The following is a 26,827-nucleotide window of genomic DNA, read 5'->3' on the forward strand; positions in this document are numbered from 1 at the left end:
TCTTATCTTAGTGCATGGACCAGTCCCTATAAAGCTGCTGCGTCCATCTGGTCCATGTCAAGCTCCATCTCTTGTAACAGTCTTCCAGAGCAGGAGAGACTGTGTGCAGTGTTCACACTCGTGAATAACCTGGGCAATAGTGTCCATTGTTAAGTCCACCCCTCGATCATGAGTCCATCTCTGTGTTGCATCTCTGCTCTGATGGCCTGAAGTGCCATGGGCCCACCAGGCTTAAAATAATTCACTGTCCCCTTGAGCAGTTTCTGCAGCTTGTTGCTGGGGACTCCATACAGCTGCCTTCCATCTCCGACGCTTCCAAAGCACTGGAGGGGCCCAGTGGACTAGATACTTGCCCATACTGTCCCACACACCCTGCCACTCATGACTCTCCAGCCTTGGGGAAAATCTCTTGGTCCCCCTATATTGTTGTCTAACCCCAGACAAGACCCAAACCTGACTCTGCTTAACTTTTGAGATCAGACAAAATGGTTGTGGGTAGAACACAGTCTGTGTGTGTGCCAACATGGTGATCCCCACCACAATCAGCAGGCAGGTCCCAAGGACACCCAAAGGCCATTCAAAACCTTCAGAACACTCAACTGATGCTGCTGTACTTGTCACTGGGGCTGGTATAGCTGCTGTGCTTGCCGGCTCTCCCACCGCCAGCTTCTCTTTTCCTGAGTCCAGCTCTTCCTCCTCTGCCTTGCTGGGAAATGCTGCGTGGTCTCCTGCATCCTCCTGGGGCTCGGCGGGCGGCTGCCGGGGAATGCTCTCGGCCATCACGGGGCTCGGCTCGGCCGCGGGGCTCGGTTCCTCCGCGGGGCTCGGCTCCTCCGCCGCCTTATCCCGCTGCTCGGCAGCCGCTTCCTTCTGCTCCTCGACCGCCCCGGCCTCCTCCACCGGCAGCCGTCCCCTGGCGGCCTCCGGCCCCGCTCCCGCCGCCGCTTGGTCCCCGGGGCCGCTCTCCCGGGCCGCTTCAGCAGCCGCCGCCTCCCGGGGCCGCTCCCCCTCGGCTCCCCGCAGCCTCACGAAGATGGAGAGTAGGGTGAGGGCCAGGACGGTGAAGAGCAGCCGGACGGCCAGGTACAAGTCCACGGCCACGTCCGTCCCGCCCTGCTGCTGGAGCCCACCCGTATTACAAGCCATTGCCATAAAGCACAGTGAGACAAGAACCTTAGCCCAGGCCCCACACTTGATAAACACTAACACAGCAAATACCGGCTCTACATAAGTTACAACGGTCTGAAGCTGTGAGATCAAGAAGAACAACTCTGATACCCAATAAATCAGCATTGTGACGAATGACTATTAATCCAGTCAAATCTGTCGTTATCTCAACCCTTCGTGCCCCACGTTGGGCGCCAAAAAGAACTGTCGTGGTTTAAACCCAGTCAGGTAATTCGTTCGCTCACTTCCCCCCCTTTCTTGCCCTCCCCCTGCTCTCGGAGGGACGGAGAGGAGAATCAAAAGAATGCAACTCCCACGGGTTGAGATAAGAACAGTTTAGTAACTAAGGTATAACACAAATCACTACTGCTACCACCAATGATAATAATGATAAAGGAAATAACAAGGGAACAGAATACAACACCTCACCACCCACTGACCGATAACTCGCCCCCCAAGCCCGACCAAGCTCCGACCGATACCTCCTCCAACCCTGCAGTCTCCCAGCCCTTCCGGCTAACTCCCAGTTACATCCTGGGCATGACGTGCTGTGGTATGGAATAGCTCTTTGGTCAGTTTGGGTCAGGTGTCCTGTCTCTGCTTCCTCCCGGCTTTCCCTCCTCCCTGGCAGAGCATGAGGCTCACAAAGTCCTTGGCCAAACCAAAACATCCATTTATCAGCTCTGTTCCCGAGCTGAAAGTCAAAACACTGCACTGCACCAGCTACCAAGAAGGAGAAAAAATGACTGCTACTGCTGAACCCAGGACAACAGCTAAAACTGTTTTTTATTAAAAAACAAAAAAAAAAAACAAACCAAACCAAAAACCTTCATGCTGTCATTTTGGAAAAGTTCTGAAATTTCAGTTTCCATGTTGGAAATGTGTTGCCACAGCAGAAATCTGTTTGTAAGCCAGCTTCAGAGTTAACAAGTTTTGAGCATTCAAAATGCACCCAGCATTTTTTCATCAGGCTCTATCTGGGTAATATTGTGGTTGATGTTTATTTTGTCTTTATGATGTATTCCAAATAGAATTTTTGTTTCCTCCTTGCTATAGTGTAATAGTCCAAATGTTATATTTCCCATGGAATTTTTCTGGTTTTAAAATTTTGGAATTCATGGACTGTATGTGTCATTAAAATTAGCAGTATGATGTAGTCATATACAATATTTAGGTAGATATACAGTTCATATTAAGTATCTGGAATATCTTTTATGATTCAAAGCATCAGTAACTAATTCACATAGGCAGAAACTGCGTTATACTTGAGGTATATTCATTTTGGCAATATAATATCTTATTTGAAATGAATATATATTGCACTATTAATTTTCATGGGTCTTAAAATAATAAAAACATGCAGCAACAAAGAAAAAAAGCATGTTTTTTTCTGTATGCACTATGTTTGGATGCAGCCCAGAGCCTTTCATAGAAGTAAACATAAAACTGATGTTGTTATACAGGAATAGTAAGTACTTTGTTTTATACTATGCAGTATTCATATAACAAGTTTTAAACTCAAATGTGGTCCTAATTCTGCACAACTAAGCGCTTTTGAGCATACTGCAAAGAAGTGCTCCTGCTTTAGACAGGGGCAATGACTTTCCTCTTTGTTTACTTCCAGGAAGGCTAATCTACTGTGAGTTTTACTTACAGATTCTTTTTACAAATTTTGGACACTTGCCAGGCTTCACTCCTAACAACTCTTGCTACCTGGCATAGAGAAACCAAAGTGAAGTCTTGGAAGAAATTGTGTCCAATATGTCCTGTCCTGAAGACATTAGAAGGTCAGGAAGGAGTCTGTGGTTGTGATTTCTTAATAGCATAATAGCATTTGCACACTGAAAATTTCAAATGGTACTGACATTATTAGTCACCGATATTGCCGTGTACTGAGTTAAGAAGTAGAGAACCCAGGGGTATTGACGAAAGTTTCTTTGATTTTTGTAATATTGACTTCATCTGCAGTGCCTTGGGCACTAGCTGATCCAGTGCGTCCAGCTGCTTTGGAAAACTGTTTCTATACTGAACTGAAACTATAGCTATGTCCTTGACCATATTTTTCCATAAGTATGAGTTAATAGTGTAGTGTCATCTTAATGTACAAGTTTGGATAAAAGATTTTCAAAGTTATTAACCTTTAATTATTTTTTTCTGGAGGTGATCTTAAAAAAATTGATATTTTTGAATAGTAAGTTCAGTTCAGGAGAAGACAAGTTTACTCAGAATTCAGACTGCCGTCTTGCAGTAAGGAACAGGCAATGCCTGCACAATCCTTCTGAGACCCTGCTGACTGTCTGCTGGCCATCACTAACTCCTTAAGTTAGATTTTATAACACCATTTAGCTTTTAATAATGATGAAACTAAGTTTAAGGAGGGGATTTGAATTTAATGCTTTGGAACAAAACAGTGGAAATATTTCTGTTCTATTTTTTGTTTTGTGAAATGAATTCAGGCAAAATGGGTATTGTTAGAAATTAATAGTTAATTGAAAGATGTACTGTATTTTATCATTAGTAGTTAAAAAGAAATTTTCAAATAGTAATATTAAGTTTTTAGTGCTAGCTATTTATAGAATTTATTGCATTTTTAGAAATACAATGTATTATTAGGAATGCATATGTTTCTTCTATATTTCTTAACTCTCATAGCTAAACTAAAAGATATTATACCAAAATGGCTATTAATTTTCTTTCTTTACAAAATCTTAGGCTAATTGGCTGGTGGGGTCATGACTTCAAAACACGGTTCCTCATGGAAAACAGTATGTACTTTTACACTTTCAATTTGATTTGTATTTGATGTATTTATAAACAACCAGTTTCATTTTACAGTTGTTTGAGTAGAAAGGATAAAACCTTGTATTTCCTTATGCATGACCTTATGTTAAAGGTATTAAACTAAACTCATTCCAAATATGTAATGCAATGAAGTTATCAAAATAAATGTTGGGAAAAAATTGAGTCTGACTGCTTCTAGACATTTTGCTGAAATACCGTCAAAAAGCAGATACAGAATATGGATGAAACCTTCAAAGTATCTCAGTGAATTAAACTCATAAGTCTCTCAGGAGTGAGGATCTTACTTTAGGATTAGTTCCACTGGAATTAATGAGAAATTATGTAAATAAAGGTAAGTCAACCTGATATAGTCATGAAATACTACTAAAGTTTCAACATCTCCAAATTCCCTGAACTAGCAAAAGATGTGTAGCAAGACTGATATGATTTTGGCTGGAGAACACCGCTCTAATAGCCTCAATCTGCTCTTTGTTTTCTGACCAAATGCAAAAGTGGCACTTTGAAAAGCCAGTAGGAGACACAAATTGCAATGAAATACTGTTAGAAGAAGAAAAATGTTTCTTTATTTCCATGGGCAATTTATAGGGGTGAAGTTGAGCAGTAATCATTATAAAATTAGCCAGTCTGTTGTGCATGAAAAACCTTTCCTCCACAGCATCCTCTTGTTCTGGTGCTGGAGCATGAAATATAAATGGTGACACAGAACTTACAGTGAGGCTTTATAAATTTATTAAATAGATTTTGTGAAATTTCACAGTTTAAAGTCTGTGCAACTTCTCTATGTGGCCTGAAGCTACACTTAGTTGATCTGCAGTCTCCCATGTGTCTCGTCAGTTTGATAAAATTAAGGAGCATGATTCCCTGCTCATGCAATAAAGCTCCACATGAGCATGCCTCTGCTGACTTGGAATTTCTTTGGCTTGTGCCAGTGTTAAAAGAGATTCAGTGCAAAGGTGGTCTTAACACACACCATTTAAGCAAATTAATTGCAGTTCTCTAGTTTCCATGAAGCTGCTAATGAGGTCTTCTGCTGGATAAAATTGAGCTTCTCTCGAAGTTAAAAGTATTAGCTGTGAATAGATTGCTATTTCCTTTTAACGACTGATTCCTACAGGCCACATTAGTGAAATATTTTATTGCATGAGGAGGGACTTCAAGATAAGGTCCAATCCGTTAAAAAGAAGTAGTCAAAACCACTAATAAAAGTTATTCATTTTCCAGAATTACAAGTAAGTGAAGGAATTAATGGATTTCGGTTATCAAATCCTCCAATTTTACTGGTATGTGCTCTGCAAGCTGGTTTAGAGGTAAGTGGTTGCTTTACTTTGAGCCTGAATGTAAGAGCATTAAAATGTTAAATGGACGTTAAGTGTATCATTGTCTTGCTTAAAAAAGTCCTCAAAAGAGTTAAAAAAGGGGTGATGGTGTGAAAACCAAACAAAACAACCCTGCAACCTGAGAGATCAAGGCATTTAATAAATATGCTCATCTCTTCACTGTTCTAACAAAATGTGTTGTTGAACCCAGTATACTCGAGGTTTTCACCTCCAAGTCTGACTGCTAGCACTGTGTTTCTCTCAGCTTTTAGTGGTTCAGTACAAACAGCAGCTTTTCCCATAGATACTCAGAGCTTGCCTCAGTGCAACTCATGTGAAGGATGCTGTTCAAGATTTTCTGATGAAAGAATCACAACTCTGAAAAGTTGCATTCAGAGGTGGTTTTACATATATTTCCCTGAGCAAAACAGACTTAGCTCCTTTATGAAAGAAAACAGACGTGGCCACTGAGTGTCCTGGAGCCTAAATTGAACCGGGGCTCAGGGAGCCTGTCCTCTGCTGTAGTCCTTTTGATTACAAATAGAAAAGGCAGAAACTGCCTGTGGATACTTCCTAAAATAGTAATTCATATGTGTGGTATAGCTCCAAACTGTTTTTTCTTTCATCTTGTCATTAGTTTTCTGGTGGCCAAAGGAGCAGAGCCCCACCACTGACCCATCTCTAGATGAATCACTGTGGAAAGGGCAGTCCTGCCATATAGAGCTAATCCCTTCCTTTCTAGGAAGGTGTCACCAATGGGCTGAAAGTCATCTGGTCAGCCTTAGAGAGGACAGTTCAGCCCTGATTGAAGGCATGCAGCTGTTCTCCAAACACCTTGTATCGTGCTGCATTTCCTATGGAGGTGTATCAACATTTCTCTTATGGATGATTCACCCATGAAATGCAGGACACATCTTTGTGTCTAAAAAGGATGGTTTTACAAAGCTTTTCCTACTATGTGCTACATATATTACTATATTAAAATTTTGCCAAGGCTGCTTTTCAAGCTAGTCTCGGAAAGCAAGGTTTTGCCACCAACATAAATGGAATAAATTTATGTCTGCTAGCATTCCATTAATGCTAGTGTAATGGCAAAGCTGATGCTGGAACAAAGAACAATGTCCATACTCTGTATGTTCCTCTTCTTTATTTACTGAAGAGTATTGTCAGCAAACATAACCAGAAAATTGCCAGTTGTGCTCTCTCATCTTACATGCAATGCTGAAGTACTGCAAAGGACACAGCAGTGCTGCTTGTTCTGCCTGGTAATTTATTTTCTTAGCCCTTAAACATCCAATATAATTTTTTAAACTTTATGTGACCTTAGAGATAAACTGAAAGCTATTCTGCTATGACCCAGGTTGTCACTACTCCAGTTTGTGTGGGTTGATGTCATTTAGCCCACTGCAGGGAGCCTCAAACAATGAGGGCTGAGCAGTTTCCATCGCCTCCCCTTTCTATGCCTGCATTACGTTTTGGCACAGCCAGGATTTCCCAGTGCTAACTGCTCTAATACAGTGGGAAACAAAATACTTTTCATGTCTGGCAAGAGATGGCTAGTGAAATTGCCTGCCACCTTCACTGGGACACATTAAGCAGAAGGCAGTGTTTCCAATGGAAACAATGAAAACTGCAAGTGTTAATGGACCTTATTCCTCAGTAATGCTTAAAATGACTGTTATGGCAGTAGCTTCTCCCTTTTATGGAAAAAAGGGGAGTGTTCCACAGCCACATTTAAAAGACCTTTTCCAAAAATTTCACCCAGGAGGCCAAATATTCCTTGCACAAAGCCTGAGGAAACAGATTTTTGCATGTAGGTGAGATCCATCTCTTGTACTGCTGCAAAGCCCAGAGGAATGGGAGGCAGGTCTCCATTCTACCTCTAGTAACACTCTGAAGCTTGTGTGTAAGTTCTGCCTGCCTGTGTGGTGAGGGAAGTACCTTTAGATTTTTATTGGCCTGTGCAAGTGATGACTGCTGATGGCTTTGATCTCTGTCACATTCATTTCCGTATCTGCACTGTCTCAATGCAAAGACTGTGTTACAGAAGCCATATTTTGTTTCACAGAAACACATGTAGGAACTTTTGGTTTTGTGCAGCATCTGGTGGTTGTGATAGAATCATGAAATAATAGTTGAGATATTCTAAAAAGAAAGTGATTTCCAAGTGCTGCTGGAAAACAGACTTTGTTGTATTTTGAGTAGGATTTCTCAGTTACCTCCTTATACTCTCTTCCAGGTTATGATATAAGTAGTCTTAAAAGTGTTGCTCCTTCAGTGTGGAGAACTGATTTCTTGAGAGTGAAGATCATGGATTTTCATACAGGACCTCCACCTTTTGCAGCTGCAGTCAGTGGAGTCATAACTGTCCCTGAGCAGCGATATTACATTTATGTGCCAGAATGTGATTCAAAGTGACTATTGGGTGCTTGCATGTCTGCATCTTGTCATTATTCTCTGAAGCTACTTGCCTGGGAACAAGAAAAGGGAGGGCTTCAGGAAGAGAGGAGTAAATTGTTTCCAGGGTCACATTTTCCTTTATTCCCTGTAACTGAACATTTCCAGAGCTCAAGTAGAAGCTGCCTCACCTTCTCCCAAACTCTCCTGCCACACTGGTTGTTCTTGTTTCTGTGGTAAAGGAGCATTGTCTGTTTTAAGCAGTCACTTTTGCGCTTCTTATGATATTTTGAGTTCTGCAGCTCACCAGTCCTTGCAGTTGGGTAAGAGCATAGAGCTATTAAACCAGACTCAAGTGAATATTTTTTCTTCATGTGCACTATCAGAGACAGAGCCTGTACAGGACTTAAAGTAGCAAAGTCATTATTAGTATAAATTTTGTGTTTTCCAAAACAAGTATTTGTAGATCAGTCATGTTTCAGTCTTGACCTTGGATTTTGTTACTTGCAGTACATACAGGAAAAAACCTGTATGTGATTTTGAGTTTTACGTCCTGTTCCATGTATGAGAATTTATGGAGCCTCTTCAGATGTGCAAATGAATGGTCTCAGAAAACTTTTTGTGTGCAAGTACATTCATGCAGATACTTAACAGTAGATTGAAATGTCTTTCATTATCTAGAGTTATAACATTATCCTCTGTTTTAAAAAGCCCAATTATGACATGTTTATGTATAATGTCTATCTGATATCACCACTTGATTCCAATGAGAATGGATAGAGAAATCTCCCCTTTTAGTATTAATTTCCTTTTTCTTATCTGTAGCAATAAAAATTTAACATGGCTAAGTTTTTCGGTTTTTTTAGCCATTGTTAAGAAATTGCAATATTTACTATATTATCATTCTAATGATCTAAATTCATTACAGGTTTTTGGTCAAACTACAATGAAAGCATTGAGAAGGAAATCCATTCTACTCACTGGTTACTTGGAATACCTGATAAAACATTACTACAATGAAGATAAAACAAATCCAGAGAAGCCCTTTGTAAAAATAATCACACCATCTCAGATTGAGGAAAGAGGATGTCAACTCACGCTATCTTTTTCACTTCCAATCAAATCTGTGTTTAAAGAGCTGGAAAAGAGAGGAGTAGCTGTGAGTATATCAAACCTCATCTTCTTATGCACTGTTTTGTGAACCATAACAAATTAATAATTTTGCTTTTATTCAAATATAGTCTCATATAAGGGCAAAAACCCTGGGCATGATGAAAATTGCTTACATAGCATCTTCAATCTTTACTTATGTGAATAATCAAATGAGTTACTTTGTTATTTGTTATTATTATTTGTTAATGTTTATATTGCCCTATCCCTATTGATTTATTTCCAGTAGTTCTGCGAGTGGCACCCAGGAGTCACTAGTGAAGTTAAAGCTGCTTTATGGGTGTATTACAGTGGGAGGAATTATGGATCTGGAGCTAGTGGTCTGAACAGGAAAGATAGGAAATTAAAAAAAAGAAAAATCCTAAATCACTGGAAAAACACAAATATGAGTATTTCAGAGCTGCAATGCACTGCCTGCACAGGCATCTCCTGTAAAGTGTGCTAGTCCAGGTCCCCTCCTATGGGTCCAGACACAAGGCCAGAAAGCCAAAAAGTTGGTCTGAGCCATCCTGGGGTGCAGGCAGTCAGGGATGAGGGTTCAGGCAGTGCTCACTATCCTCAACACCACAAATCACATACTTACAGACTGACCATGGCAAGGAACTTTGAACCTCCACGAGTCCCTTTCCTCATCTGCAAATGGCAAAACCCTTGCTCTTTGTGAGGCATTGAGTTGAAGGACTTAAAAAGCTGTCATTTCCTTAGAGATATGTTTTAACACTCAGAAAAAGAGGCTACTGAATGGTGGTGCCATCTAATGACCCAGTTGCCAGTTAGCACTTCTCAAAAAGTATAAAAGCTAAATTTAAGGCTATACATTCATTGATTTAGAAGTTCTGGGAGGTGAGGCTGATAGCCTAATGCCATATAAATGATATGCAGGTTTTATTTCTGCTTTTGACTTGTGTCCCCAAAGGACAACTCACTGAGGCTAAATATGTTGCTGTTTCGGTGCTGCCAGGGAATTCCAGGAACTGCTGCTTTAAAAAGGGCACAGGGCCTTACGCTGTTGGCTTGTCTTCATGATGCAGTAATGTGCTTCACATATGAGGCAATATTCAGCAGAATGTTCAAATTCATTGTGGGGGGAGGAAAAATACTGGAAGTCCTGTGATATTACTTGCACCTGTTGTACAAGACACTGTCTACTGGCATGTTTCTGTTTTGTAGTGGCTTTTTTGTCACCCGTGTGCCTCTTCAACTGTGGGTTGATATAGGTGTTAAGGTAAACTGTGGAGATATATAGCTGGTATGGAGCCCCTCAATGGCACTGCTAGACTCCTGCCCATCCTGAGCCTTGCATCCTTCTTTAGGCAAAACACCACTCTTCTTGCTACATTCTTCACAATAATGCTCTGTGCAGTAGTTTCTTGGGGGCCCCAAAGTTTTTACATGCATCTCATCAGCCCAGTCATTCTTCCTTGAAGACAAAGGATAACGTTTAAAAATGCAGTCTGACAGACAAATCATAGAATCATATAATAGTTTGGATTGAAACAGACCTTCAAAGGTCATCTGGTCCAACCTCCCTGCAATGAGCAGGGACATCTTCAACTATATAAGGAATTTACTAAGTATTCCCTTTCTGTTTTGCAGTGTGACATGAGAGAACCAAATGCTCTTCGTGTTACCCCAGTTCCTCTCTACAATTCTTTCCATGATGTGCACCGATTTATTGAAATCCTGGGATCTGCAATTGCATCTTCAAAACAAACAGCAAATAATACTGCATTATCTGGTTCTTATTGATGGCTCAGCTGTATCTTTTAATCTATTTCTGACTAAGATGCATTTATCCCACTGAGCAATTCTTTGCTTCGAGTACACTAAGCTATAGCCCATGCAATTTGCAAAAAAATGACCGTGCTTGAATAGTTATTTACAACAGACATAGTTTTATTAAAGCTTATATTTCTACTCTGCTCTGACTTTGACTTCATGAATTAGTATGCTTTGTATATTTTAATGGGGCTTTTCTTAAACATTTTATGTAGTTTTATTACATTAGCTTTGAGAAGCATGGAAGAATTGCTATCAACTAGAACAGGAATGAAAAAAAAATCCCTTCTTTATTATAAAAATTATGCATAATAAAAAGTGGAAAATAGACAAATCACCAACTGTTAAAAGATACGGTCCAATTTACATTTTTAATTTAGCAATTCTATTTAAAGTACATGGTATACTTGAAAAGTAGAAGTTGAACAATTAGTTGTTTCAAAACTGCTAACTGCTGCATACTGAATTTTTCAAATGGTTCAACATTTTGAAATTCTAGTTTAATTAATGATATAATTGAATATACATTGCAGATACCTTTGGTGTGATACAGTAGGCTAAAACAAAACATTTCTAGGGAGTCATCTTGGAGATGATATACCTGGGGAAGCAGAGAATAATTTTACATTCATGTAAGCCAGTGTGAAGGGCTGTATGAGCATTTACTGCATTTTTTAACAAGGCTTATTTTGGATTAGGCAAAATGAACTCTGAATTGTTTAAGCAGCAGCAAAATATCTCATTGTTAACTTACAGTGTGGCCCAGATTTTTACAGAGATTTGCACTAGGTAGCCCAAAGCTATGAAGAAAACCTGTTTGAATTTAACCAACAGTTTACCCAAAGTTAAGTCATAAATAACACCTTAGCATACTTGGCAGCTAAGCTTCTATATCTGTGCTTACATCTGTACTCTTTTTCAAGAATCAACTAAAATTTTGTCTCTGGTGATACTTAATGTGTCTGGTTGATGGAATGAAACACTCACTTAGAAAATTACTTCTGATGGTATTAATTTTTATTCTACTTCAAGTATGAGAAAGGATTTGGGGGAAGAAGTGAGGACAGCTCTATTTTGGCTCACAGGCATTTTTTGGTGGTTAAAATTTTCACACTCTTTGAGCATCTCCTGCTGAACAGAGAAACCCAATGGCCTTCACTGTGTCTGCCTCTGCTCTAAAATTCCCCAAAGGTAGGTAGATTTAAAATTATTGCTACAGTAATACCTATTTAATTGGTTACAATGTGTAGGGGAAAGCTGAACGAACTGTAAATAAAGCATAGGTTGGTATTTTTAGCATTTGTGGAAAGTAAGAACAGCTTCTTAAACTGGAATAGTTATAAAGAGTAGCACAGGAGTCTTAATCAGCTGGAAAGCTCTGGCTCACTCAAGAGATTTTAATTACATTGACATCATGCCTTTTAATTCTGCTGTGACTATATCGTTGTATTGCAGACCAGGTATCTGTACTTCAATGGCTGCAGTTTTATTTTTATATTTTCATCTTCAACACAGCTACTTTTATCTGTCATATGACATGATCTTGGAAAAGGACCACTTTCCGTAAAGTGACTGCTGATGAAAAAAATTGCTGAATATAAAACTGTGTCTGTCCACAGTGTTGAAAAGTGTTTTACTTCACTGCCAGTGCCTTTGAAGTGCTTGCGCAGCTGTACAGCTCTGGCTAACAGTCACTTATGTCTTCTCTATAAAGTTACGCAAGTTTAATGTAAATACAGATATGACGCTAGGTCATATTTTGATTTTCTTGATATTTTTTTTTATAAATTTATTTTTATATCAGCTGAACCTCGGTTGTGTGACAAACACAGGAAGAGTAAGGACCTCAAAATCTCTTTTGAAATAGCACATAGACACCAGGTTTGGACCAGCTGTCTTGGAAATTGCAAGGAGATAGATGGTGAATTTTGAGGTCACAGTTTGGCATCTGCATTAAATTCACAAGCTGTGAAAACCATTCCTTGTGTCTCTGATTGAGGAAAGTGATCTAAGTAGGGTAGATAAAACACTTACTTAATCTATACAGTCCAGGTTTTGAAAGATAGCGGGTAAGGCATATGGAGTACTGCGACAGCCTGTACAGCTTCACCAAGGGCTAGTCCTGCCTGACCAACCTAGTCAGTTCTGCCTTCTATGATGAAGTTACTCATCAGTGGACAAAGGAAGGGCTAAAGATGTTGTCTATCTGGACTTCTGTAAAGCCTTTGACACAGCCCCTCACAACATCCTTCTCTCTAAATTGGAGAGACATGGATTTGATGGGTGGACTGTTCAGTGGATGAGGAATTGGCTGGATGGTTGCAGTGAGAGGGTAGTGGTCAATGGCTCAATGTCTGAATGACAAGTGGTGTCCCTCAGGGGTCTGTACTGGGACCAGTACTGTTTAATATCTTCATCAACAACATAAAGAAAGTGGGATTGAGTGCACCTTCATTGAGTTTGCAATGACACCAAGCTGAATGGTGCAGTTGACATGCCCAAAGGATGGGATGCCATCTAGTGGGACTCGGACAAGCTCGAGATATGGTCCCAAACGAACCTCCTGAGGTTCAACAAGGCCAAGTACAAGGTCCTGCACCTGGGTCGGATCAATCCCTGGTATCGATAAGGGCTGGAGGATAAAGGGATGGAGAGCAGGCCTCTCAAGGGCTTGGGGAGTACCAGTGGATGAAAGATTGTATGTAAGCCAGCAATGCACTCTTTCAGCCCAGAAGGACAATCATATCTTGGGCTGCACACAAAGAAGTGTGTGCAGGTTGAGGGAAGCGATCCTGCCCCTCTGCTCTGGTGAGACCCCAACTGGAGTGCTGTGTCCGGCTCTGGAGTCCTCAGTACAGCAAAGACATGGACCTGCTGGAAAAGGTCAGAGGAGGGCCACAGAAATAATCAGAGATGGAACACCTCTCCTATGAGGCATGGCTGGGAGAGTTGGGGTTCAGTCTGGAGAAGAGAAGACTCCAGGGAGACCTTACAGTAGCTTTTCAGTGTTTGAAAAGGGCCTATAAGAAAGATGGGGAGAGACTTTTTAGCAGGGCCTGTTGTGATGGTCAAGGCTGCATAGGGTTCTGGGCAACATGATCTAGTTGAAGGTGTCCCTGCTCATTGCAGGGGTGTCAGACCAGATGACCTTTGAAGGTCGCTTCCAATCCAAACTACTCTATGATTAAGAAATGTTTAGTAGTATTTTGTCTTTTAGCAACATTTGAAGCTGCAGGTACAAATATTAATTTTATAAATTGTAATTTGTGTTCCATTTGATGAATTTGATTAAATTCAGCATGTCAAAACTCACTTATTTCAATTTTTTGTAACTACTCACTCTTTTGAACCTATGAGCTGTGAAGATAAACATGAAAGCTACTTGCTTTTATAGGCATATATATAAATTCAGAAAATCATTTCCAAAAAGTGAGGCAAATGTGTTTTACTTGCACAAAATTGCAGCATAAGCTCATTTTCATATGGTCTTTCCCTACTCCTAGTAAAAGTTTTGCAAAATGAATAATACTGAAAGCTAACATTAGGTGTCAGTATTTTACATATTATTTAGCCAGAGAATATCAAGTGAAAGAGCTTCTATGCAAAGAAAAAAAATTGCAGTCTGCTTTTTCAAATGCTCTAAGTTATCACAGTTAGAGTAATATCAGGAATAATTATGTGTGAAATAATTAATTACATATACCCCAAATGCTTCTTGCTACTTGCATCTCTGATTTAAAATTCAATATTAAGTACTGCTACTTTCTAATTGTGATAACATTTAGTTCTTGGATTGTCTGAAGAAATTACATTTTTCAAATTAAACTGCAAGACATGAAGGTCTGTAGATGACAGAAAATTGACACCCAGATAGGGTGATAAAACGTCTCCAAAATGAAGGAAGATAAGCATGAGTATAGAGACCTCTAGTTATATGTGATCCTTCTCAGCTGATAGATAACGATACTGTACATATCTCTTAAACTCACTGCAACTGTTGAAAACATGACGGAAAAATAGTATAGCATCCGTTTGTGCATTTTTTACCTTGTTTTGCCATGGGAAGACTAAAGGGAAAGCAAAGTCCTGTTTCATAGGCAGAAAAGGCTGGTTTTGTTTTCCAAAAGAACTATGTGATATGAGTGAGAAAAAAGGTATGACATACAGTTATTTTCTCATCTGAGCTTGTTGCTTGATTGAGAATGGGAAGGACATGCCCCATTTAAAGAGCTTAAAATACAAAACATTGGCAACCCTTGGTACTGCAGAATCCACCTGCTTCAGTTTTATAATCAGAGCATTATAAATAAGTAGCTTAAGCGAGAAAGATGAAGGGAGAAAGAAACAAAAGACAGTAAAATAATTAACATTTTAACCTATGTTACATTATGTTATGGTCATGTTCTCAAGTGCAGCAGGGTAGAGGTGGGAATTGCCCATGAAATTTTAGCCCCAGGGGCCTTGGTTGTGTTCACAGAGGTAAAAATAAGCATCTGGAGTTGAATCTGCAGAGGGGCCTTGCAGGATGTGTAAACATCAAAGCAGTGACAGCCCTATAATGAAGACATGGCTGAGGTAGGTGTGTTATTTCATATACTCACTTCTTCCAGATGCAATTAACATGTCATGATCTAACATGTTTCAGATGGAGCTGACCTGCTCAGAGACCCTTAAAAATCTCAGCAGGTTCCCATCTCAATGTCTGGGCACCCAAACTGATGAAACTATGTTTTGGAAAAGCTATTTATTCTACAAACAGCTGAGAGGCAGTTTTTCATTGTAAGCTTAAACTTTTGTCAATATTTTGAAATATTTTTAGAAAGCTTATTCAGAAATGACTAAGTTATAGATCAGTAATTCACACTTTTTATATTCCAAGTTTTTATTACCTAAACTTACTCTTCTAAGCACTGTTTTATGCTTCTAGTTAAGTATAAGTGAGAATTGATTGGGGTATTTCTCAATGGAATTCTATCTTTATTTCATCATAATTGCTTCATATTTGGATAATGACAGATGAACTACCTCATTCAATTGCAGTTTTAAGGCTTTGAAGTCACAATAGCAGCAAAGGATTTAAATCCTGAAGCCATTATTGTGGCTGAGAAGACGTCAGGGAAAAGGAAAACTTATGGTCATGTAATTTTCTAGGCAGAAAAATATTTCTGTGGTTGCACTTCCTCCTTCTTTTTTTTTTTTTCTTTTTTTTTCCCTGTACATTTTGTTAACATTAAAACAATCCACTAAACTTCAACAAAATTAAGTAACTGCAAATTCTAGCATAACAAATGGCTTCCACCCACCCTGCGATGCTGAATGAGAGTCAATGTTGTAAGTAAACTTCTGTAGTTATTTTGCTTCGGAACTATTTGCAAACCATTTAAAATTCTAGGCAGCTGCAATATGTATTTCACCAATAAAGAGTTCATTAGGTCTTTTTTCTCTTTGACATTTATGTCTAGTCCTGAGTACATGTTAAAAGTCCAAGGTACAAATTTCAAAGTTTCCTATATCTTTGTGGAGAGTTTTGAACAATGAATCAAATTATAAAAAATAGCTTTAAAAATAAGACATGAAATGTGAATTTGAAGTATATGTTCAAAAAGTTGCTACATTATAATTTTTGGGGGACAGGGTCTCTTATCAACCAAGCTCAGTGAGAAAGTTCTATTTTTTTTAAAACTTACATTTTATTGGTGGATTTTGAAGAGATAGTCAAATTGTTAAAATATGATCATGCCATATATTCAGGATAGGTCTTTCTCCTAGGAGGCTACATCAAAGTGGGAGAGACATAGAAAAATCATTATTTAATATGTTCAAAATTACTCCCATGTGGGGAAAGATTTATAGAGGCTTCTGAAATAAACATGGGGGCAAGCAGCACTGAAACCCCTTCATTTGAAATAAAAGTAATGTCAGTCTTATCATCATAGTACCAGGTATAAATATGAAGATATATATGAAAACTTTCCAATTCTGTCTTCACAATGAAGCATGTTCTGAATTAAAGAAAGCATTTGAGCACTAAAGATACCACTGAATGGAATCATGCCTTCTGGGACGCCAACTGGCCTGGTGGCGTATAGACTGTGTAGACACCCATATAGATTGCAGCATCGTTCATGGTTTTACCTATTGCAACACAGCAAATACCCTGCAACTGGAGAAACTGTCCTTAGTGGGATAGGTGTTACCATAGGTTTGTGATTATAGAGTACAAATAAAATCTTATGGATCCAACTTGCAACTTGCTTTATGGGAGAAAGCATGTTGTGGAGGTGTTGCTGCAAAGGTAATTGGGAGTGGATGTCTGCAAAGTTTACACTGATATTTGAGCACAAGATGCTAAAAACTGGGAGCTATTAAAATGTCATTAATGAATCTCAGTAGAAAAATGCTGTAATATATATATGTATTTTTTTTAGCAGTGAGGTATGTAAAGCATGCTGACACTGTGTTTCTTTTTAATTAGTGTTTTCTTTTAATTTCCACCTGGGAGGTGAAAGGAAATTTTCAGAAATGTTCATCCTTCACATAGGACATAGAAACAGTTTTATCATCTTAGATGGAAGTTTTTGCAAAATGCTCAGATGGTCTTATGTGCAGTATCTAATTTAAACCATTTTGGTCAAGAAGCAACAGATTCTGCCAATTCTTACCACCCTAGACAGATCAACACCTTGCAACTGCATAACTCGTGAATATGTAGATATTTGGAGAAACTGTGAATGAAAATCCAGATTCACCTGTTACTGAGTTCTCTAATTTGCCTCTGAAAGGGTTATTTTTCCTGATTCTGCAGCTGAGTCTCTGTAACACTGTGACAGTAAAAATGGTTTTGATGTGACAGCTATAAAATGTAGAATCTTTGAATGCAAGGCTCTTTGGTTATATATAAAGAAAGGGAAAGGAAAACTTTGTCTTAAGAAATGAAAGGCCTCTATCAGCAGAGTTGTCAGGTATATTTACAGCAACAGCAGTGATATTTTTTCAGCCTCTACCCACAACAGATGCCACTCACATTAAACTGTGTCACTTGAAAAGCACAACTCTTATTACCCTTTACTGTCCTTTTGTTTTGTTCTTCTTTAGGGTCTAATTGTCCCAGGAATCTTTACTATGTTTCTTCACTTAAAAAGTTTGAGTTTTAGAAGGGTGAGGGGTAAATATAATGCTTAATTACATACATCAATTTACAAGACATGATCTTCATCACATCAGCTTGGAAAAGGTTTCACTCACTGGAGTGAGGGATTGAGGAGTTGACCCTTCATGATGCAGGACCAAGGATGTGGTTGTGGTTTTGAGCAACCAAGTCAAAGTAAGTATTGAGAAAACATTCCTAGCATTTCCTGACTAGAGAAAAAACAGCCATAAGCAAAGCAATGATAATTATATTAGTAAAAGAGTGTGTGGTGGAGCCATTAACTGTATTAAGAATAGCTCACTGGTGGGAATACAAATCTGGGAGGGGGCCCTTCATAGTACACGTCTGTCCATGTTTTCCCATTTTTATAAATAGATGCTAACTAACAGCTGCAAGTATGTACAGCTGTGGTGAGGGAGGACAGCAGGTAATGTGAGCTTCACCCTGTAGAGATCTGCTGCCAGTCATGCCAAAACCATTGAACCCAATAGGAGCTGGCTAAAAGTTTAGAGAAAGCTTTCGTTGCTAAATTTAAGGTAACTCTGTTCAGTGCAGGGTTTGTGGAAAACAAGCCCTGCTGAAGCCTAGTTCCCTCTGCTGATGGGAGGCAGGTGCAGCCTGACTTCGTGTGCCTCACCTTCTCTCCACCTCATGATACAACTTGATTCCGGTAATTCACCATCCTGGTGTCAGGTATTTCAGTTTTATCAATTATGAAGTCATGATAAAGTGCATTTTGAAACCTCACATTTGTTTTCTAGAATCTAATTGTTGATTATGCTACCTGCTTTCCTATACTGTATCCCATTTAATATATAGTTGTGCAAATACAGCTTATTAAGGTAGTGGCATATACCATGTATAGTGACATACTAAAAAACAGTGGAACTTGACTCTTAAATTGATGAGAAAATCCCATTCATTTTCGTTAGTATTCTTATTTTATGCAAACTTTCTTGTTTTAACTGGATATTAAAACTGAAGTGATAAAACCCCCAGAAAAATAATGAATCACCCAAATTACATGCTGAAGTCTGTTATTCTGACATTTTCCTGAATGAATATTGAAATGCTTAGCAAAAAAAGATCTTGAAGTTCCTCCATCAGTAATCACATCCAGACTTCACTTGAAAAAAATTCTTTTTATATTTAGTTACAAAAAGCATGCTCTTAATTATAATGATGTTCATTAAAATAAATGCTTTGAAAGATTACTATTTTCAATTCAAAGGCACTTCAAATAACATATGAAAACCGACGTAATCTAAGGTAAATCTATCCTGGAATAATATTAGACAGAAAAACACACCAATTGAATGTATATGATATATATGTACATCTATATGTGTGTATGTGTGCCTTTTTTCAGAGAATTGAGAGGTTTGGTTCTGTCTTCTATTTTTTGGCACATATATAGAAAGTGTAAGAAGTGGTTTAATTTGATGAAATCAAACATTCAATGAAAACAAAAGCGTTAGCTCTGAAATAAGATATCAATTTTACAGGGCTCTAGATCCTTTGAACTTGGATGACATTGTCTCTGAGGACAAGATGTTTGACGAATTTTGGACTTTAAAGCCTTTAGCAGGAAAAATTAGTCCAGAATCTGTTCCTATAGGATGGAAAAAAAAATTCATTCGCTCTTCAAAAGATCAGGAAAAAATTTATGTCATTTTCTATTTCTGTTATAAATATAAGCATTTCCAGATGCTTATATTTCTGATATAAGCATCTGAAGAAAAGTGCCTTTCCTTCAGATGCTTGTATTGGAAGAAGTTCAACATCCATTAATTTAGGGCTTATACTCTGAGAGATCTGGGCATTTACGTATTCTCTGCATAGAATATTGAGGAGAAAAAGAAATCCCAAAACCTTAGATTATAAGGATAAAGGGATCTATGGGTAAGATGGTCTTACAAAGCATCGCTGGCTAATTTTAATCTATTAATTTAATATAATGAACATAATGATTTGTGTAAAATTACTTTACCCCTGTTATATGTCAAATCTGTTAGGAACAGCTGCCTTGCATTCAGTATATCATAATGACATACACTTTGGAGTTACAATGTTTAAATTTTTTTTTTGTTAAGGTCCTGTTTTAAGTTTGCAAGCTTGTGCACAAGGGGCAAAGGCCTGGTGTGGTGCCTCCATCACACTGTCACTGTTAAAGGCTATCAAAAAGAACGTGTGGCTCTGTGAAGAAGAGAGTAATAAGTGCAAGCTGGTTTTGCAGACCCTGTTCCAAATGAAGAATAAACCAGGATTAAAAAGTTTCCTGAGAAGATTTTTCCCAAAGGCCTAATTTTTAAAGCTTTTTTGATCAAAAGAGCTAGAAGGGTCATGATAACTGGAGCTTGAAATAAAGGTGAAATTGATAACACAGGTGAGGAGGTGGACTAAAGGGACTATAATTAATTAACTAATTAAACACAGAGGCTGCAGCAGAAATGTAGTTCTGCTAACATTCTGCCTATGTGCATGACCAAGGAGCAGAGGCTGCTACCTAAAGAGCCACATCTAACATCTTAGACTCCCTCTCTCCCGCTTTCTAAATCCAAAATACTCCTAAAAACCAAAAAATATTCCCTAACCCTAAATAACACTTGCCTTTTCAACTCCTAATGATACACTTTGTCCTACTGCAGAGCTTATCTGGAGTAATAGAAATAATGGATCTGGATGAATGCTTTTCATAGCTCAGAAGGTATAACTCTGCCTGGTAAGAAATTAGAGTCATAATATTTTGCTAAATATCCCCCATCATCATGCAAGAGTAGAGATGTAAAACATGGCACTAGGCATCTGTTAGCATAGTGTAAAGGCGATTCTTCCATGATAACCTGTGTAAGTTACTACAGCATCAGAATATGACAGTGCTGTTCACCTGCTTTAGGAGAGCCCCTATTAAGTTTGACAGAATAAAAGGGAGCTCATAGTAGCAAGACTACAAGCATGAACCAGAGGAAAGAGGAGGAAAGAGTGGTCTTGAGAAACAAGGGAAAAGGAACTATATGACTTCAGAGACCACAGACTATAAAAATTAGAAGGAACTGAAAAACTGGAACAATCTCAAAAGCTATAGTATAAGGGTAATCAGTGTTCTATTTTTGCCTGCTTCCAGCAAGCTGAAATTAAATGTATTTGTTCTTACATGTTGGAGTGGTCTAAGTAAAGACCTCCTTTATTATCTGTAGATGGTTGCTGTGAAGAAGGCTTCCAAGAAGTGCAACCAACCAACATATCTAAAACCCAGCCTGGTGGTTATCAGTTGCACTGATGGTGCGTTTATTTCTTTTAAATTTTCCTTCCACAAATCTGGATACTCCCATACACCAATAATCAGTAAGATTTCCTGACGTCTTCCAGGTCATATGAGAATGCTCAACAGCAATTGCCTCTCAGGAGGAGGGAGCTAGGAAAAGAGCAACTGAGTATAGCCATGCACAAAACAGAAGTATTCTTGTATATCATGGGAAAATAAAAAAATAGGAAGTGATTGGAATTGTTTAATTCAACTAACTGCTTCATGTCTTTGATAATCTGTTGTTTTGTTTTGTTTTCTTGGTCCATTTCAGCCAACATAGTCTCCCCTGAAAGCATCTGCACACAAGAGAGGCAGAGAAGTTTTATTTCCTGCATCTGACTTTCTACTGTTTTTTATTGACTTTTTATCTTCTGGCACAGCTGCCAGGGCAACTTTGACTCATACTGCAATGGCAGCATTGGACCAGCAGAGCAAGAGCAGAGCCTACCACATGCTTAAAAGCTGTATTAGGAAGAGACAAGCAATGACTCTAGTAATTTTTATTTCCACTAGATTCGATGGGGGCCACACTATTTTTGTGAATGCCTTGTGTTGCTGTATGCTTATTGTTATCTGTTTTGTGAATGTGGAATTTGATACTGTAGAAATGAGCCTTTTCTTCCTCAAAGACTGAAGTAAAAGAAGAGAGAATATCCTGGAACACGTCAGCTCTCTTCTGCATTCATCCTCAGTGTGGGATTTTACAGGACTTTGAACTTTTCCTACTGTTATTCACCATGTAGCTGAAGCTTTTTTAATAGAGGTAGAAACAACACTGTCTGGAGTATCATTTTTATTCTAAGGACAGACACTTCCTTTACTGTGAAAACATTGACAGCTTTTGGAGCAGGATTTTAAGGAAGATTTTGCTAGCACCACTTTGTGACTGACTTGATCACGGGTGCATAGATTAAGATATTGTCACCGAAGTGCATGACTCATTTCTCTTTTTAAAGTCCGTTACTGTGTGATGTAAAATCACCTTTTTGGCAGTTTGGTATTGTAGTACTTTTAGCACTTGGAGGCCTAACACTCCAGAAAATGCATTTACACTGCATTTAAAGCTTGCATGTAACTAAATCCTGTCAAGGAAAGTCTTTACATAATGCATTGACATATGCTGGGGGTTTGTCTCTTTCTTAGTACTGCATAGCTATACAATGAGCTGAAGTGGCTTTTCTAAATCATTAAAAGTAACCCTAGACAAGTCTGGCCCTTAAAATAAGTGTCAGGATTCTTAAAACACTTGGGAAAAAGAAAAAAGGACCAGTTTGGATTTACGTAGAACTTTCATACCTACTTGTTGTTATTAACTTCAGTGTCCTCTTATGTTAGCCAACATTACTGCTGAAGAATCTCTAAATTCCCATTTTCTGTCATGTCTGAAAATTTTAAAAATTGTATCTTTTGCACTTTTAAAATTGTGGTAAGTGAAATGGATTTTTTTTAGGGTGAAAATCAATTGAGAGTAAAAGGTTTTGGAAGATGATATCAGAATATTTGTAATGCATCTTATGGTTGAGAGAGGTTGGTAAATTTAGCCATTACTGTATACTGACGTTGACATTTACATACAGGCTCCTATATAAAAACTGGTTATTGCCCAAGGAGGTGATATTTGAGACTGTTGTAACTCGGGCTATAAGCTATTTGAGATGTTACCTGGCTATGTGCATGGCTTTCTTGATACACAAGAATGAGCTCCTAGAAATGTTTTCCTGGGATTAAATATTCAAAGCCCATATAGCAAAAGAGAATGGCTACTGACTGGACATCAGTTCTCTGAGCAAACAACTGCTCTGAACAAGAGAATGAATTACTGTCCATGCAGACATAATTCTTTGTCCTCCTTTTTTTAATATAAACCTCTACAAATATGAAAAATAGATTTTCTATGGTGAGGAATGTGGGCAATAATACATTATTTCTTCATTATTACACAGTCTTCTGGGTTCTCTGTTTTTTTTTTCCCAGTGAAATGCAAAGTTTTGGAACTTCATCCATTTTCATTAATAAAAAAATATTTTCTTCTGGAAGTAGCCATTGGATGTACAATTGTTCTTCCAGGCTTGTGTCTGCATGCTGTCCAGGTTTGTATTGTCTTTTATGGCTTGATTTTCCCACTGAATTAGATTTGCCACTGGGTGTCAGCTATATAAGCCAGACTGTGAGCTGCCTGTCAGTTATGCCAACGGAGAGTAAAAGCTGAACAAGGCAAAATGAAAAAAGTAAAGTTTTCTTTCCCCCTTGGGGACTGGTGGTCCAGAACAAGTTGTGGGATCACTGTTTATGCACTTGATGAAACTTACGATACTTCTTGAAGTTTTTTATAAGAGAGCTGGTAACAGCTGCTGGGCGTTCAGCACCCTCAGTCAACAGTGATTTTTAAAACTGCTGGTTTAGCCTTAATGCTCTGAGCTCTCAGTTGTGAGATGTGGAAATCTGGATGCTCACCAACTTGATGACATGCCTCATAAGCAATGACGCCATGAGTCACTGAAATAGGGATGAGAAATCTGAGCTTCAGAAATGATGCTCCATCTTTAACTTGCACAGCAAACATTCAAAGACCAACCTGCTGAGCAGCAATCTGTTCCAGGTAACGTCTATGTGTCTTCTGCTTCCTGTTTAGTTTTACTCAGATTAAATGAGCTCTTAGATTTTACTAAAATGGTTATTTTGCACGTCTAAAGTATTTTCAGCCTTACAGAGATTGCACAGGAAGCTTGTGCTGCATAAGTTTAAGCAATATGCAAAGCTGCCATCATCCTTTTATAGAATTTTGTCACTACTGACATACTGTCAAATGGATGCAAAGGAAATCAGACAGAGTATGCAATTTGACATGAAATGTTAGGTGTACAGTGAAAGACATTTTCGTGAAAAATGTCACGTCTCTGATAATCTAGGTTTTGGACAAGGTAACGTAGGCAAGTTCAGCTGCAGTATTTTACAGGTTTCCTGATAGCTTCTTCACATTCTAGTGTTGAAGTTGTGTTGGTCACACCATTCACAGATATTCTGTAATTGTAAAATGCTTTTTGGCTATTTTGTTTGAAGAAAATCTGAAGACCACATGGCTACAATAGATTTATCAATTAAAATTAATTCTATATAGCAAAATTTCTTGAAATATATATATCTTTTTAAAAGAGCTAGCAATTAGTGCTGTTGCAGGTTCTTTAAGCCCTAGCAGTTGCTAATTTATAGAAAAGCACAGTATAGCTTTCTCACACCTGAGAGAAACAACTTATCACCATTCATATGCAACATTCACTTTTTGTTCCAAAAGTCGATCTTCAACGTACATTGATAAAATTCAGTGCCTACAAAGAAGCAATATTTAGTTTAGTTTGTTATTAAGTTTATTTATTTATTTTAGTTTAGCTCTCCTGTCTGTACATGTCTCTTGGCAAACGTTTGGGAACAAGGATGATCTTGGTTTTGGCTTTGTATGGCTTTTAGCATAATTGGATCTTTGGCCATGAAATGAAGGTTGTAGAAGTTACTACAAAATCAATAATAATAATGTAAGGGTCACTCTACAGCTTAATAGCTCTGCCATTCCCTCAGCAGTGTTATGTTCCTCTGAAGGTCTTCTTTCCCATGGGCTTCAGTAAGTGCATGAACAGTACTAAAGCTGTTCTCTAAAGGAACTTTCTTACATCTTTTTCTTTTTTTTTTTTTTTATGCACTAGGAAATGATCTGCCTGCAAATCAGTCTTCCCTTTGCAGCCTTGTAAAATTTGTCACAATCCCTTCCTAAGCTCCAATCCAGCCTCAGCCCCAGCTTTTATTTTCTGACTACCTCTGCTATTTCTCCATGGGATGTTCTGCAGATCCTCCTTTAAGACACCCGAAGATTTTCTTGCTGTCATCTGCACTGATGGGGCATATCTTCTTAAGGAACACTGTCGGCAACCCCTGTCAAGAAGGTTCATTTTACTTTTTTACTTCACTGTTGGGACTAATCCTTAAACACCAGGATGGCCTTGATTTTTATCCATTTTTCAGGATGCCTTTTTTATTGTGGGAGACAACCAAAAAGAGATCCCCCTATTCTGCCCAAAAACCAACAGAAGGCTTGGCAGCCTGATCAGCACTGTGGTGGTTCTCATGCACACAACACACCCACCCTGGCCTGCAAGCGAACTCCTGCTGCATTGGGAAGATGAGCCCTTGTTTTGTAATTCAAGTTAGAAATATCAGAAAGATACTATTGCTGCTTCCTGAAAAAAAAAAAAAAAAGATGGGGGAAGACGGAAGACACTGGTGAAGGCATATGCAAGGAGGCTGCTTTTCTGGAGCCCCAGAGATGCAGAGGTGCGCCTGACTCTGCTGGTTCTCTGGGTTCCCCGGGTTCCCCATACCTGAGAGGGACCATTGTAGTGTGAGATGCTGCAGGAAGTGAAGTGAGGCAGCAGCTGTGTCTGCCTGTGATTCTCCAGAGGTTGCTTCATGGAGAAGTGTTGAAACAGAAAACCAAAGAAACAGAAGTATTTATCTGGGCAGCTTTCACTGGGCAGTAACATAGCTCAGGGTTTTTTTAATAGTAACTTTCTTTGATGATTGGCCAGAATTTGCTATTTTATAAATCTAAAGAAACAGTGTGGTATCACGTTTACTAAAGCTATATTTCAAAACAACAAAGCAGAGTTTTTGCAAGCTATTTATTTCAGTGCTCAAAGAGTTCATTGAGGTAAGAAAGGGGAATTAGCCTTGAGGGTTAGAATCATAATTCCTTTCAGCATTTCCTGTCAAAACTCATGTTTACCTTCTGCTAAAACTAGCCTTCTATGTTTATTGCAATTTTAACAGAGAAGTTGCTTTCCTACTTTAAACTTTGGCTTTTTATCTAGTCTGGAAGAATTTTGCACTAAACCTGGGTGTAAGTCACTCACTGGTGAGATGGTTAACTTCTGCCGTTGCAGGAAGTGGTTTTATTTTACTTTTTTTTTCTTGCTTTCTTTCTGTCTTTATGAGCTGTGGGAGATTAACCCAAATGCTGTCTATAGACATGTGACCTAGATGTTTTCCGTTTTTTGAAATAGTTTAAACTGTTGCTGGTTGATGGCAGTTTGAGATGAAATGACGACATCCATGTGGCTGTAGGTAAGGAGCCTTAAATTTATCTTAATGCAGTTCAGAAAGCCTGTTAAAGACTTTTAAAATGATCGTAATTGCAGGTGTTTTGTATGCATTCAATATGGATTATGTTACTTACACAATTATTTCTATTGGCATTTTTGAATTTGAAAGCAATGAACATAAAAGTAGAGGGTATAGATGTGGAATGATGTTTTAAAGTCAACATTAATATTCAGAATCTAGCAAGTCTGCCTGATCCTGTGCAAGAGGCAACTGTATCTGACCCTCTCTAGTATCCCAAACCACTAATGACTTCTCATATCCCTATGGTACTAACTAGTTGTCCTCAGAAGGTAAAGGCTGATAGCACTGGCTGGAAAATTAGATTAATCACTTTTCCTACCATTTGCCTTTAGCACTTGCAGTTCAGCACTGTTTGATTAATTGAGTTCCTCTGCTGTTTGTTACCATGAGGGAGGTGACTGGTAGAAAAGGATACTGTAAGAGTTAGTGAGTGGGAAGGGTAGGTATCTGTTTGATACTCAATATCACTCAAGACAGAAGAGATCAGTAGAGGGATCTCTTCCCTGCTCTATGTCAAAAAGTTTTGTACCACTTTATCAGTGGTGCTAGTAGCAATCAGACATGGAG

General features: G+C 38.6%; 2 protein-coding genes across 9 annotated transcripts in view; both read left to right on the plus strand.

The window, feature by feature from the left end:
- The window catches only part of KYNU (kynureninase), a 59,690-nt gene extending 48,722 nt beyond the window's left edge, over positions 1 to 10,968 (plus strand). For 2 of the 3 annotated variants that reach the window (XM_057400268.1, XM_057400269.1), the window contains exons 11-14: positions 3,880 to 3,932; positions 5,191 to 5,276; positions 8,611 to 8,841; positions 10,449 to 10,968. In XM_057400268.1, coding sequence (XP_057256251.1) covers positions 3,880 to 3,932; positions 5,191 to 5,276; positions 8,611 to 8,841; positions 10,449 to 10,601 — 523 coding nt within the window. In that variant the 3' untranslated portion in view covers positions 10,602 to 10,968. Of the gene's footprint in view, positions 1 to 3,879; positions 3,933 to 5,190; positions 5,277 to 8,610; positions 8,842 to 10,448 lie in introns of those variants that run through there. The other variant, XM_057400270.1, reaches the window with a different exon arrangement.
- A 667-nt stretch (positions 10,969 to 11,635) lies between these two features.
- Positions 11,636 to 26,827, plus strand: part of ARHGAP15 (Rho GTPase activating protein 15) — a 378,211-nt gene continuing 363,019 nt past the window's right edge. For 3 of the 6 annotated variants that reach the window (XM_057400265.1, XM_057400264.1, XM_057400267.1), the window contains exon 1: positions 26,051 to 26,200. The gene's annotated coding sequence lies outside the window, so the exon portion shown is untranslated. Of the gene's footprint in view, positions 11,823 to 23,561; positions 23,688 to 26,050; positions 26,201 to 26,827 lie in introns of those variants that run through there. The other 3 variants (XM_057400261.1, XM_057400262.1, XM_057400260.1) reach the window with 3 other exon arrangements.

The sequence above is a fragment of the Pezoporus wallicus genome, unplaced genomic scaffold (genome assembly GCF_028554395.1).
Source record: "Pezoporus wallicus isolate ANWC-B61680 ecotype Strahan unplaced genomic scaffold, APGP_CSIRO_Pwel_v1 contig_6807, whole genome shotgun sequence".
Taxonomy (NCBI): Eukaryota; Metazoa; Chordata; class Aves; order Psittaciformes; family Psittacidae; genus Pezoporus; species Pezoporus wallicus.